Genomic DNA, 15,036 nt, shown 5'->3' on the forward strand with positions numbered 1-15,036 from the left:
TCCCCACCTTAGGGTTAAGGAACCCAAGGCCCAGAGAGGACATGTGAGTTGCCCTATTGCACAGCTGCCTGGTGGCAAGATAAAGACAGATGCAGATTCGAGCCCCTGGCCAGTACTCTGGGTCCTACCGTCTGTCTGCTTGCATTTTCTGACCGCTCAACCCAATCTCCCCACAGTGTTTGTTTAAAAGGCTTGGCCATGTTTATCTTAGCACATGGGCGCCCGGTCTGAAGTCATGTACTGGTGTTAACTGGCCTTTCCTGAGTAGAGTTCAAGGTGAAAACTTCACTGGGAGCTGGGAAGCTCAGGTTCTATTTTACATCACTGTTTAGTGGTTTTTTTTTTTTTGTTTTGGTTTGGTTTTTGTTTTTGTTTTTTTTTTTTTTTCTCTTTCCAGGACAACTGCCTCACAGCACAGATGAGCTCACTGACTCACTTGGGCAGGTAAGTGCAGAACCTGGACAGGGCTTTATTGAGAGCGCATCGTGTTTGCAGGAAGTGATATCACTGTGGTGTGGAGGGCAGAGGAGTGTCTTTAAAGGACTCATCTTTCCCACAGCCCACTCAGCCTTGGCCCTGCCCATGGCGTGTCCAGAAGCCCCTGCACAACGTGGGTACGATGTGTTGATGTCAACAAGTTTTGCTGGAACCCACAGACCCATAAAACTGCTAACAAGAAAATTAAACAAGGTGTGAACGTGGGCGGTTGGTGAAGGTTTATGACAGTAACTTTCCTGAGAGAGGGGAATGGACAATAGGTCTCAGAGAGCCTCTCGAAGGAGCAGCCTTTCAGCTGGGCCTATATCACTAACACTCCCAAATCCTGCATGGCCTGGTTTCTAATTAAAGTATAATAGATGCACACAGGCGAAACTGCGCATATTCTAAGGATGACTTTTCACCAGTTCCACATACCCACATAATCAATACCTTGATCAAATTTACAGACCATTCCCAGACAGCAGAGGCCCTGCACATCCCTTTCGGGTCACTGCCCGTCCTCCAAAGGGTGGTGGACCTCGAACAGGATAGGTGGGTTGTGCGTCCCCTGTTTTCACCCCATCAACATCAGGGCCGGTAGGTGCCCACACACGAGAAATCGTGTGCTGCTTGACTCCTTTTCAAGTATCCGTTCCCTTGACCCCGCTGTTCTCTAGTGAGATAGGCAGGTGACAGGATATATTCCCATCAATGGCTGCTGAGACACAGCTGACTTGCTTAGTCATAGAGTCCTACAGTAAGTCAGCAGAAACCCGAGCTTTCAGGCAGGGCCCCTGGCTGCCTCCCAGCTTGCCCGCACCATCTGACATCCGTGGGCATCATGCCCCAGGCTGCAGCTCTTTGCTGAGCCACCTGGGCCCTGCTGGGAGGGCACAGGTTTGAGATGTGATGTAGGTGCCTGGGACAAGCTCCTGGCTCTGACCTCCGAGAGGCCTCCATGATGACAAACCTCAGAGCCTTAAAGACGCATTAGACTGTGGGAAACAGCCAAACATCGGAGGCATGTGTGAAAAGCAATGGCCCAGTATGCTCAGATCACTCACAGAATTTCTCTTTTAGAAATTCCTTTGAAGCCAGATGATAAGCCATAGTTCTCTTATCTTGTGGTTGTGTCACCTTTATGATGAAAGACGGTCAGAGGCGCCTGGGTGGCTCAGTGGGTTAAGCGTCCGACTCTTGGTTTCGGCTCAGGTCATGTGCGATGGAGCACCCCCGTTCGGCTCTGCATTGACAGCACAGAGCCTGCTTGGGATTCTCTCTCTCTCCCTCTCTCTCTGCCCCTCCCCTTCTCGTGGTCTCTCAAAATACATAAATAAACATTAAAAAAAAAAAAGATGGTTATAAGCATGTTTGACTACCCACCATTTTTCACATGTGTGCCCATCAGAGAACAGAGCCCCAGCCAGTTGTCACTAAACATACAGGACATATTAACAAAACGGACTTCCCTGATTATCCCAGTTACTATTTATTGAGCACCTTCTATGCACCAAGATATACTTCCCATGCTAGTGACTCCCCCAAAAGATCATTTTTCACATTTTTCCCATGTACAGAGGAGAAACTGAGACTGATGGTAAATGACTTCCCCAACGTAACCCAGTTAGGAATAGCAGAGCTGGGATTTGAACCGGGTCTATCCAGAACCATAAGCCCACACTCACCTGTCAGTCTTCATGGGTCCCTAGGAAGGCCCTGTGGGGGGCCACCACAAAGACCAGCAATGGCCGGGCTCTTTGAGCCCCTTCTGAAGAGATGGGCAAGGCCGTTTGTGTAAGATGTGAGCAAATGGAGCAGAGAGGTGGGTTACAGTGTGGCACCAACATCCCCCACACTCTCGTAAGAACCCTGTGATCAGAATCAAAGAAGGGGCGCCTGGGTGGCTCAGTCGGTTAAGTGTCCGACTTCAGTTCATGTCATGACCTTGCAGTTTGTGGGTTCAAGCCCCGCACCGGGCTCTGTGCTGACAGCTCAGAGCTGGAGGCTGCTTCAGATCCTGGGTCTCCCTCTCTGCCCCTCCCCAACTCACACTTGGTCTCTCTCTCAAAAAAAAAAAAAAGCACACGCACACACGCACACACACACACACACAAGACTCAAAGAACACGAGCCCTGATGAGAACTTGGAGGGCAGGGGGCCTCACCTCCTTTAGAGGAATGAGGAACAGACATTTAGAGAGGGGATATATAACCGGCTCAGGGTCACCTAAAGTGGGATGAGGGGGCCTCATGAATTCCAGGCCTCTGCTCTTTCCTCAAGGTCTGGCGGTCTTCTTTTTCCCAGTGTCCTCGAATGCTGGGACACTGGATGTCTTTCCCCTTTTTGTCTTGCCTTTCCGGCAGCCAGGGTGGCAGATTTTATGTGGGTGGAGGACATACCCGCCCAGGTGGCCATAGGGCAGCCGGGGATCCTACGAGTCAGAAAGGAGTGTGCTGGGCTGTGGAGAGACAGCCTCCCGTCCCTCACGCTTGCTCTAGGCTTTGCTGACTTGAAGGAGACTCCAGGCACAGTGTGTTCCCTGTCCTTTCCCTGAACCAACACCTGCCTGCTGTGATGTGGAGAGCACCCCCCACCCCTCCATGTGAGCACTGGGCAAACGTTTTCCCAGAGAAGGGATGCCAGGAGTCCCAGGTGGGAGGGAATCCCCTGAAGACTTTGGCCTCAAGGATGAAGTCATGGGCCTTGGAAGCTAATGCATTTTATAGATCCAATAAATTGGATACAGGCTGGCTATTGAGGGACTGTCACGTGTCATGAAGCCCTGCCTTGCTTACTCTGCTGGAGAAGGAAGCGGAAACAGAGGCACAGCTGGGTTTAGTGACCTGCCCAAGGTCACCCAGCCACATAGGGACAGAGTCCAGGTGAGACCGACTGCCGGTCTTCCTGTCTGATGCACGTGGGTCTCTAAAGCCTTCTTGGTGAGACAGCCACCTCACTGGAGGCCCTGAGAAGTTGCCAGGTGTGGGTTCTGACCTAGAACGGTGATAATGGCAAACAGGTAGACTGTCTTCACATATTACACTATTTAACACCCTCAGCTGTTCTGAAGCTGAGACTTCAGATTCATAAGACTATGATTCTCGAGCATACATGCTAAGCAATTTGCCCAAGGGCACACACCTATTAAGCTGCAGACCAGGCAGTGTCTCAGCTGCCAGTGGAGGGCAGGCACCCAGCCATGTCTGTCTCCCCGACATTCCCAGAAATCATCCAGGGCCTTTTGCAAGTCAAGGATGCGGGGGCCATGTTTGAAAAGCCCAGTAGCTGCTTCTGTCTGCTCTCAGTGCCCAAGGGTGTGGCTTCAGGGTGTCCAGGGCCGATGCAGGGAGCCCTGCCACGGGACTTTGGCCCACCTTGAGGGAGTTGCCTTCCAAAAGGCCTGAGAGTTGGCGGGGTGGCCATGAGGTTCCCGTTCCTCTCAATGTCAAGCATAGACCTAGTTCCTGAGGCACTCAACACTGTCTTTATCTTTGTTCTGGTTGTCCCTCTTCTGGCATCCAACCCTCTTCTCCCAGACGCCAGCTGTACCCTCTGTGGGGCCTTCAGCTAGGAGCCCCAGGAACCACACCTTGACCTATCCAAACCAAGCCCAGGCAGACACAGAGACCTGCCAGTGAGGGAGGGGCCCTGGGCAGTGCTACTCGTAGGTACCTGAATGTTCCCCTTCCCCTTTCAATTCCAGCCCACACTTGCTGAGCACCTACTTAGTGCCAGTCACTGGCTGGGTCTTGGAGGGCTCCACGGATGAACCCCACGCACTACACACACACACACACACACACACACACACACACACACACTCCAAGGAGGTCACAGCCTCATTCAGTAGTCAAACATGGTCGCCTGTTTTCCGAGACAGGTAGGAATTGGTGTTATAATCCCAAGTACTCTGAGACATCCGGGGAGGGAAAGATCAATTTCCAAAGTGAGGGGTCAGAGGAGAGTTGATGGAGGGAAAGATGTATTCCATCTGGATTTGGAAGAGGCTGGGTTTCTGAGGAGTCACTGAGCACCCTGATTTAGAGACCCTGCGAGACGCAGAGCTTTCCAGAACCACAAACTTTTCTTTAACTCCCACTGAGAATCTGTCATAAGGTGACTGCCCTTGTACCCCAGGACCCCTCCATATGGACAAATCCAAGAGGAATAAACAGATGTTGCCTATGGCCCTACACCCAGGAGACAATCAGTAAGTTCTTTTTGGCAATAAGGAAGGATGACTGTCATGAAGCTTCTTCCCATGACCTAGTCAGGTACAGCTGGGCCTCCCAGGAGGTGACCCCTGCAAGGGAAAAGTGGCCTTAGGTGTCACTGGTTCCACTCAGCAACTGAGTCTGGAGCAGTCATTTCACAGATTCAGAGTCTTCCAAGTGGAAGGGACTTGGAGGGCCTCCGGCCCAGGGAGACAGACATGCAGCTTTGGCATGAACTCCTCTTACACCTGAAGGTTTATCTCTATTCTGTTTGGGAACAACACAGAATGAGATTAATCCCACTACCAGGTTCTTATTATCCTTTTTCAGTTTGTTTGTTTGTTTTTTTTTTTTTGAGAGAAAAAGACACAGAGAGAGTGGGGGGGGGGGGGGAGGGGCAGGGAGAGAGAGGGAGACACAGAATCTGAAGCAGGCTCCAGCCGTCCGTCTCGGTGGCTCATCGTCAGGCATGGTGCCCAACCCTTGGCTGTCCCGGTCATTCTTCACTGTCACACTCCAGCTCATCAAGGCTCCTCCTGAAAGGTGTGCCAGGGCTGGGGACAGTGTCCAGATGTGGACTGACCAGCTGGACCTCATGCTGGGGGCCGTCATTCCATGAACGTGGACAGAGATGGGGCTATGGGTAGCCATAGGAGGCCACTGCCTCACACACTCCCCTTTCATCTCTCCTAGAAGGAATTCCTCCCCCGAAACGTGGGAATGACAAGCTTCACTGGATCACGGGGATGACGGGTGTGTGGTAGCTCCGCAAAGCTGTGAGCTGCTGGGGAGAAAAAGAACTAGCTAGACTTCAACCCATTATGAGCTGGTTGAGCAAAACAGGGGCTTGGGAAAGGGCTGAGAGGATCAGGCAACTTAGCCCGGTGCTTATCTAGTGACTTATTTTCATTCCTGGAGTCAAATCTGAACTTAGGAGGAGGAGGCTCTGTGGGGGTGGGGAGGTGATTTTACTATCTGTCTCTCAGCAGTGGCAAGAAGCCCGCCCTGTGGGCAGCCCACCTCTTCTCCCTCCTCCCTGGGGATGAGTCAGCAGGTGGGAAGCACTGGTGCCCTGGGAAAGAAGCAAGAACAGCCGACCAGCGAAGCTGACGTCTCCACTCAGCCACAGCTGAATGGAGGCACTGTTCTTTCTGTTGGGGCAACTTCCAACACCGAACCACCGTTTTAATCCAAATATTGCTCGAACTGCTCTTATTGCATCTGCCCAAACTGGTAAAGCGGCTGTCCCTGAAAGTGGCAAGACTGTCCAGATTCTCCCAGCAAATGTCTTGGTCTGATGGGGAGCTGTTTATAGCAAGAAGTGGAGAGAGGAGAACTGTTCCGTACTGCTTTGGAAGGAACCGGGGCCCAGTCCTCCTTCCAGGGAGAGCTTCCACACTCTAAAACGTGGTGGGGGGCTACCTTCCGACGTCCCTTCTTCTGCTTGCTTTCTGAACACTGCACAAGTGCACTGTGCTCCCATCCGGCACTGAGTCAGCACCCTGGAGAGCTGCGCCCCACCCCCTTCCTAACCGGTGAGGTCAGCACAGATGCTGGCCTGTCTGGCCCTAGCACACAGCGAGAAGGAACTGCAGCCACCGGGCAAAACCCCCAAGAGCTGAGCTGAAATGACGGTCACGAAGGCTGTGGAAAGCTCCAGAACTCAAGAGGCCCGGGTAACAGGGTTCCAGGGAGCATGTCTGCTGACAAAGATCTCACTGTGGGCACTCATGTGGGCGTGGCATTGCTCAGTGTGCATTAGCAAATTGCTTTACAGACACTGAATTATAATCTTCCTAAAGAGCAGCCATTGCAAGACTTGAGTGAGGTATCACTTCCCATGTTCCTCTGGAGCCACAGTTCCAGAAGCTCTGATGTTGCGTCACTGAGAGCTCCAGACTCAAAGGAGTGGCCGAGCGTATGCTCGAAGGTGCCTCTGTCTTAAGATCCAAATCAGAACAACCCCTCAGGATCCTATGACAAGGCAGCTCTCCTCCTAACCGGGCGCTGAGCTCAGAATACATTTTCTGCATCATTTGCCCAGGAGAAAAGCACCTGCCCTGCCTGACAGAGGCCGGGAGAGGGGCCCGGCCCAGAGAACAACTCATCAGCCTCTAACCAGGACCCCCAGTCTCTGGCCTCTGTCCAGCCCACTGGTTCTCAACAGCAGGGTGAAACATGGATCGCTGGGGAGTTAAAATGCAACTTTGGGGGCCCCACCAGAGAGATTCTGACTTGGTATAGGTCTGGGGTGGGACCGGGAATCACCCACCAGCCCCAGGTGATTCTGTTGCACCCGGGAGCACTCCACACTGTGGGACAGCATGTGTGAGTGGCCACTCTGATATTGTCAGCGAGGCTCACCACCTGCAGCAGACATCCGGCCCTCACTGAAATGATTCACTTGCCCAGTTGACCCATTGTCCTTGGCCACACAGGCAGCCTCCCCACAACCTCTGCCATCTTCTCATTGGTTACCAGGAGGCAAGGGAGCAGGACTGAACTCAGCCTCCCTTCCGGGAAACTGAAAAAGCAGAAGGTGAACACGTTTCTGATGGGCCGGTGTTCTCGGAAGAACAAATGAAAGGTAGTCTCTGAGACAGAAATGGCACATATTTACTGGAGTTGGCCTGGGGGATGGGAGCCTCTGTGTCTGACCTCCAGAGCGGAGAGGACTTTTTTTCTGCAACAGTGGAGAGTGAACGTTACTGGTGCCCTCACGTTCCTGTGCCTTAACCTCTGCTTGCTGCCATGAAGTTGGAGAGGGATGTTTCTGGCACCCTGGCATTTTCCTGTAGGAACTCTGCGACAAGTGAGGTCTCCTGTATAGAGATGTCGATGCCCTGGTCCACCCATGGATGAGTTCAATAGGTTTTTCATGGGCTGGCCTAGAAACCTGCCTATAACGCATGACACAGCTGCTCTGGGAAAGTGCATTCTCAACTCCTCATCATCTAATTGCAAGCAGACGCGGGAAACATCATTGGCCTATGACTCAGCCCTTGAATGTTTCCAGGGAGGCTGGGGGCAAACTCCAGGCGTGATTCCAAAGGCCTGGCATGAATGCATCAATAGGGACCTCAATCAGATCTTCTTTGAAGGACCAGGCACCTTTGTCCCACAGGCCGACGGTCAGGCTGTGCCAGGCTCCTGGTGGGCCCTGGGTCAAGGGCCAATGAATGACTGGACTTTGAGTGCTGTCCATGGCTTTGACCTCTCCTGTAGTGGGGTCCTACCTACCAACCAGGAAGCCAAAAGCTTCACTGCAGAGCTGTGGCCTGGAAGACAGAAAAGCCATTTTCTTCACCTACAAGAATGTTACTTTTGTCTTCACCGAGGTGATTCAATGAGCCCTAGGACACTTTACTGGAAGATATTTGCAGATGAAAAAATTCCCAGGTAGAGCCTGCTCTGGGTTATCTTCAACCCTGCCACAGATGCAGTCCAAGCTATGCATGGTTACTCCATAGACGCTGAGTAGAAAGTGACTCTGCTGACCCACCGTCCTCCGTGTTTTTGTGTGTTCATGGCCCAAATAAATTTTTTTTAAGAAATTCACTATTTTATTTTATATTTTTAGACAGAGAGAGAGACAGAGAGTGAGCAGGGGTGGGACAGGGACAGAAAGGGAGAGAAAGAATCCCAAGCAGACTCTGTCAGCACAGAGTCTGATGAGGGGCTCGACCCTATGAACCTTGAGGTCATGACCTGAGCCAAAATCAAGAGTCAGACATGGGTGCCTGGGTGGCTCAGTGGATTAAGCTTCTGATTTTGGCTTAGGTCATAATCTCATGGTTCGTGAGTTAGCACCCCGCATCCGGTTCTCTGCTGTCAGCAGAGCCTACTTCAGATTCTCTCTCTCCCTCTCTCTTTGCTCCCCACCTGTGTTTCTCTCTCTCTCTCTCAGAAATAAATAAACATAAAAACATAAAGAGTCAGACACTCGACCGACTGAGTCAGCCATGTGCCCCATGGCCCAAATAATTTTCGAGAGCACTTAATGAGTTACGAGATGCAATGTTCCTTATTCTAATTTGGTTTATACATTGATGCTTATTTGTGTTTGAGGACACATACCAAAAAACCCAACCAGCCAAACAAAAAACTGCTTTTTTTTTGTTGTTGGGGGGCAGGACTGGAGCATGAATCAAAAGTATAAGAATTGAGGGCTGTCTAGATGGCTCAGTCAGTAGAGCATGTGACTCTTGATCTCGAGGTTGCAAGTTTGAGTCCCACGTTGGGCGTAAAGCTTACATCATTGCCAGATGGGAGCAGGGAGGCCATTGCACCCTTAGAGGCAGAAGTTGGTGAATTTGTTCACCTTGCAGGGATGAATTAATAGTTCCACCAAACTATTCTACACAAATAAGCAGAATCTTGAATGAACAATTAGGAACTGTGGCCCCATTAAACTCAACATGTATCTTCAGGAGGACTGGAACACAGGTTCCTTTTGAAAGTCATAAAATAAAAGGGTTAAAACTACTTGAGACCCACTGTGCAAATGAAGTCTTTTTTTTGATGTCAGTAACCCCTGGTACAATAGGTTGAAGGTACAGGAAGGGGTCCAGTGGCCCAACCAGCTTGTAACAAGCAGAACCAGGCTCTCAGAGTTCATGGGGGCAGACAGCAACTCACAAGGACATCATCTACTCATCTATCTCTCAGTGCCTGACCCAGGGATCAACCTGTAAACCGTTTCAGATAAAGCGCAAGAGTAGCCAGGACTAAAACTTGACATGAACCCCTGAGGTATGAGGTGCACCTTCTGAACAATTCCCCTCTTCTCAAATAATCACCAGCACTGCATTTCAAATAAAGCCATACTTCCCTCCCTCTCTGCTCATTCCTAAGGCAGCCGCAGAAGTGAGCTGTGATTTCCCAATAGTGTCCTGAGCCAAAATGCATGAGGACACATAGGAGCAGATCCAGACTTGCTGGCCCCACAGAGATTACACAAAGCTTGGCCCAAAACATGGAACAATGTGAGCATGTACGAGGTGCTGAACATTCCATCGACGGCCTGCGTGTCAGATGCAATGCTTGCATTCCCACGGGTCTGGCACGAGGCCTGCTTTCTAGGCCTTCAGGTAAACACAGACTCTGCTCCCGAGAAGACACACACTAACAGCCTAATTTGGCTCTTGAGCCTTTTGAGGACAAGACTGCTGTATCTCAAAGCTGTTGTACCTCCTATATCGGGGCTTTTCTGTGTGCAGGAAATTATATACTCTTCCCCCAGGATCCCACACATACACACCCATCAGCAGAGCAAGTTAGGATAAAACACAACTCCCATAAACAGGAACTTTATTAAACTACATGTTACATAAAAGAACATATAAATGAGCCTTTAAATACATTCAGTTCATCTTAAACAAATTTATATAGAAATTTATTTACATTTCTGCATTAGATACTTAAATTATTTTTCAAAGCTTACTACCAATAAAAGGTAATAGAATGATCATCTGCTCACACAGATGCATACACATAGGGTCCACAGGGCTAAGTAAAATGCCGCTTCTCAATAAACTCAGCTTATTAGATTTCAAAGCAACAACACATTCTGAAGGTGCTTTATTTTAAGCAGGCCTTTGACGTTGAGGCCTCTGCTATGGAGGTGCTGGGGGTTGGTTTGGAGAAGCTGGTCCTGCGGCAGGTGGGTCCTTGGTTGTTGATAATAATAGCTCCCTCTTTGAGCTAAGGGACCTTTAGAAGCCATCACTGAAGCCGTGCCCCGACTTCCGTAGACTGGGAAACAGAGGCTTAGGGAGAGGGAGTGATTTGCCAAAGTCACATAGCATCAGTGACCAAGCAGGGACTGGGACCCTGGTTCCCAGGATCCTACCTGGAGGTCCTGACCCCATCGCTATCCACAAACTTTTGATCTCTTTCGTCCTTTTCCACCCAACCACGGGACCTGTGCCTTGAATGTTGTTATCTGCACGGTTAAATATATGATTTCTTAGGCTTTTTGAGATGGTGAAAAACACTATAGGATTCCCATAACCATTTTGTGGGGCCCGTGAAATACGTATTCAAGGCTATTTTTATAAGAGATTTTGCGGTCAGGTGCCTTACTTCTTCAATCATAAAATTTACCTTTTCAATTTGGCTGACTTAGGGAAGCTCAGGTTCCAATTAATTTGGATGAAAGGCAACATTCTACAGGAGGAAGATTGTAACATCAACCATGTGGATTCGCTGAAATCCATCTACCGCTGTTGGATCTACACCAAGGTGTCACTACAGTTTCAATAAATGACCAAAAGTGAAAAAGAGTGGGGGATGACTTTAAAATAACAAGGAAGTTTCCAGAATTGCTTCATTTCCTAATTAGCCTCAAAAGGAAGTAGTGAAATGGGCAGTGAGTAGAAACAGTACACGTTTTCTCCCTTTTGAATAAAGCCTTTTTTTCCCCAAAATTTCCTGATGATATAAATTCTTCTGAAAGTAGTTTCTTTTTTTTTTTCTTTTTTGTTTTGTTTTTAGTTTTTTTGTTGTTGTTGTTTTTTGTTTTAAAAAAATTATTTTTTTCTCAGGACTTAAAAACCGTTGTACCACAAAGAACAGACATTGACATTAAGAAGCATCATCAGTGGCATAAATAATACGCACAGACCCTCCCGGCTTTGTGTTGCATTCGCAAGAGAAGGAAGGGCTGGCTGCAGGCAGAGAGAGAAGGGAGGGACAAGACTGGGAGACAGAAGGGTTTGTTTTTCCCTGTAACTAGAGCGATCCCAGGTCATAGCAGCCTTCACTCAGTTTTATAACAGATACACAAATGGGGAAACACAGAAGGGGCAGGTGTGCTCAGCCAAACAGCCCCTCAATGCCTTTCCATTAAAATATGGCACTTCTAAGTTCCGGAAGATCCAGCATTTCTCCCAGGGGCGGCTCCCCGTCTGCAGGGAAGGCGCTGCCCATGGTGCCTGTCCTGAGCACATGGGAGCATCCGATTTCCACGCACCAGTCTCACTTTCCCTCCTGCTCACAAGCAAACCTCACCCGAAGTCACACACAGAAAGATGAGCAACACAGAGAGCCTTCGAGGAGACGGTGCCAATCACAGAGCACCCAGGGCCTGCAGAGAAGTCCAGTTGCCAGCAATGGACGGTGTGTGGGCAGGTGGAACCCTGAGGCCAGGGAACACAGGAAAATAAAAATGTCTTCATATTAAGGGTTTTGTCTTTTTTCCTAGGAGGCATTTCATTCTGCAAAAGGAACTAAAATATGCAGTTTTTGTAATATTCAAAAATAAGTTTGGAATAGGCAAACTGGCCAAAATTCTTTTACTCCGTATGGAAGAATGTCATCTCAGACATCTATGTTTTTCATGCGGTCTCTGCTTGGGGAGGAGTGTGTGAGGTGCCAGCTGTCATGGTGCACATCCAGACTGGGGACCTTACAGCAGGAGGCGTCACAGTGGGTGGCAGTCCACCAGCCTCCCGGACCACACCTTCGGTGACATGAGCGTTAGTGGCTGGCACCAGGGGGTGACTTTATGTGAACAGAGACATCCGGTGCTGGACTGTCACAGGAGTCAGTCCTCACCACCTGAGCCCCCAGCAGCGAGAGGACAGACACCTATCACTTCCGTGAGGGATCGAGGGTTTTCCCCAGTGTGGTCGGATCTGAGTTTTTCAGTCTGAGGGAGGCCCTTTCCCCAGCCCCTCGGCCCTTTGGAGGGGTCTCTGTGTTGGCACTGGGACCCCCAGCAGACTCCGGACACTTTTTGGGGGCCCGGGCGCTACTGGCCCGCCGCAAGGTGCCGCTGTCCTTGGGGATGGCATCCTCGGGGCTACCCTTCGGCCTCGGCTGACGCTGGGAAACAGTCCGAGTGATGCCAGGAGCCTTGGCCACGGGAGGAGAATCTGTTCTCATGGACCGAGATGAGGACGCAACTGTGTTCCGGGCAAAGCTCGGCACGGGAGGCGGGACACGGGGCACGCTGGGGGGCGGCGGGGCCTTGGGCTCCTCTTCGGGGCTCTCGGAGTTGGAGCGGCAGATTTTATTTTCCTCGGGCTTCTGTCTGGGGACGTTCCTGAGGGGCTTGGCGCTGGGCTTCTTGAACGAGCCCCTGGGCTGCAGGGGGTGTTCCTTCCCGGGCCGGACGCTGCCAGAGCTGCCGCTCCCCCTCGCCAGCCTCGGCTCCTCCGGCACGGTCACAGCCCCTGTAGAGGGCCTCCTGGGTGACACTTCCGAGGTCCCCCGCACGGAGCTCCGGCGCGACCACTGCTGCTGTGCTGGGCTGCTGGGGGTGTCCCCAGGCGGCCGCTTCCAGCCCACCGAGCTGCCGCTCGACCTGGAGATGGGCACGACTTTACGCATGCTCTCGCTCTCGGAGGCTGTCAAGGTCCGCACAGGCTTGGGCGCCGCCCCTTGGCTCCGCCTGGCACTCACTGCCTTGGAGGTCCCCTGGGACGCCTCTCTGAGGGAGCTTCTCTTTGGTGTTGTCGCATCCTTCCCTTTGGCAGGTCTGTCCCTGGGAAGGGCGTCCTTGCAGCTGGGCTCACTCTTCCCAGAGAGGGGAGCAGAAGCCTCCCCAGGGGGGCTGGAAGGAGGGTGAGAGGAGACCTGGCTGCCTGTCTCTCCAGCCCCAGAGGACAGGGAGCCATCCCCACCACCCCCCTCCCCTGGCTCCGAGCAGTCCAGGGTCAGCGAGCAGTCGGTGGCATCCGAGATGTAGAACAAAGGGACGGGGTCTTTGCTCTCAGGGTCGCTGCTGCCTACAGATACCAGAGCCTCGCCACTAGGTTGGTCGGGGGCAGATCCGTCATCCCCCTGCAGGGCTGGGCTGAGACCCCCTGGGGCACTTGAGCTCACAGGCAGCAGGCCACTGTGGCTGACAGCGAGGGACTGCATGCTCCCATCCCCCAGAGACACAGGCTCCACGGAGCTGAGGTCATTCAGGGTCAGCCGGGGCACCTCCTCTGGGACCTTGGGTCCCTGGAGGTCGAACTGAGCCAGTCCTGTCACCAGCTCATGCTCCTTAATCCCCAGAGCCAATGGTGAGAGCGGAGGGGACCGGGCGGGAGCCAGGCCCATGGGCTCGCTGTTCCTCTTTTGAAGGATGCCCACCCCACTGCGCCGAGCTCGAGGGAAGAGGGGCGCAGGGTCCTCGGGTCGGGGGACTGGGAGCTGGCTCTGCCAAGATGAGGGTGGCTCAGGGGCCTCCTCCTGGCTCTGTGAGGCCTGAGGTCTGCGTGCGTGGCTGGGGTCCTGGGCCCTCGGGCCCCCAGGCTCCATCCAGGCCAGTGTGGGCCGGGCTTGCCGGGGGCTGCTCCGGGGCAAGCTGTTAAACTTGCTGGGCTCCTCAGGGCTGCCGGTGGAACTCTCCAGGAAGGTCAGCAGCTCCCGGTCAGCAAAGGCGCCCAGGGAAAGGCGAGAGCGGCGGGCGTTAGGAGGTCGGTAGGAAGGGCTGACGGGCCTGGGCTGCAGGAAGGGGGGCAGGTCCTCTGTGCCCTTCTTGGTCAGCAGCTCCACATCATTCTCACTGCTGCTCCGGCAGAAGCCCCCGAGCTCCCCAGCTGCCCAGGAGCGACGCTTCTGCTCCCGCTCCTTCAGCCGCTGCAGCTGTCTCAGCTCCTGCACCGCCCGGTCCTGGTTGTCCTGAACGAGGGGTGGAGAGAAGCCCCAAGACGCATGAGACGTGTGGAACGTGTGTGCAACTCCAGAGCCACCTGCCCTAAGACTCCAGTGAGATATACACGCAGGGAGGAGAGCCCAGCGTAAGCTTCACCAAGAGAGATACTGGTGTTTGCACCTGTGTGGGTGTGGACAGGGCTAGTTCTCCCAAAGCTGCGTGGGGGTGGCCCCACCAATCTAAGCTTATCGTCCCTGGGCCCAACTTGCAGCTTTCCAGTCAAGGCACTGTCCTCTAAATGTAGGCTGTGATTCCACACATGCCTGCCACTTCATTTCCAAGGGAACCCAACTTGGCTTCTAAGCAGGGCAAGATGGAAAGGACTTCCAGGGAAGGGGGAGTTAAGCAATGGCGGAGAGGAAAAAAAGGAGTCAGAGATCAAACCTCCCTGTGGCATCTGTGTTGACTGCATCTACACACACATGAGCAGCACATTCTACTTAATGCTTTGGATGCATAAATGTATACGCTAGATATTAAGAGATGCCTTTCAAATCTCTGTTCCCTGAATGCTCTTCAGTAAAAAACACCAGAGAGGTCATGTTGGCTCGGTCCCTCATGCTCCACCCCCTTTCACAATCAGACAAGATGATTTGCTTTATAAATCCTTCGATTACCCTTCACCCAGCTCCAAGTACCCAGGCCTCACCCCAGCAAAACTGAACCAGAACAAATGTATATGCTAAAGCACA

At 52.1% G+C, this 15,036-nt stretch overlaps 1 protein-coding gene across 4 annotated transcripts in view; it reads right to left on the reverse strand.

Annotated features, from left to right (window-relative positions):
* Positions 1-9,993: 9,993 nt before the first annotated feature.
* The window catches only part of FHDC1 (FH2 domain containing 1), a 42,770-nt gene continuing 37,727 nt past the window's right edge, over positions 9,994-15,036 (reverse strand). For all 4 annotated transcript variants that reach the window (XM_042983751.1, XM_042983752.1, XM_042983749.1 and 1 more), the window contains one exon: positions 9,994-14,310. In XM_042983751.1, coding sequence (XP_042839685.1) covers positions 12,289-14,310 — 2,022 coding nt within the window. In that variant the 3' untranslated portion in view covers positions 9,994-12,288. The remainder of the gene's footprint in view (positions 14,311-15,036) is intronic.

This window comes from Panthera tigris, chromosome B1 (genome assembly GCF_018350195.1).
Source record: "Panthera tigris isolate Pti1 chromosome B1, P.tigris_Pti1_mat1.1, whole genome shotgun sequence".
NCBI lineage: Eukaryota > Metazoa > Chordata > Mammalia > Carnivora > Felidae > Panthera > Panthera tigris.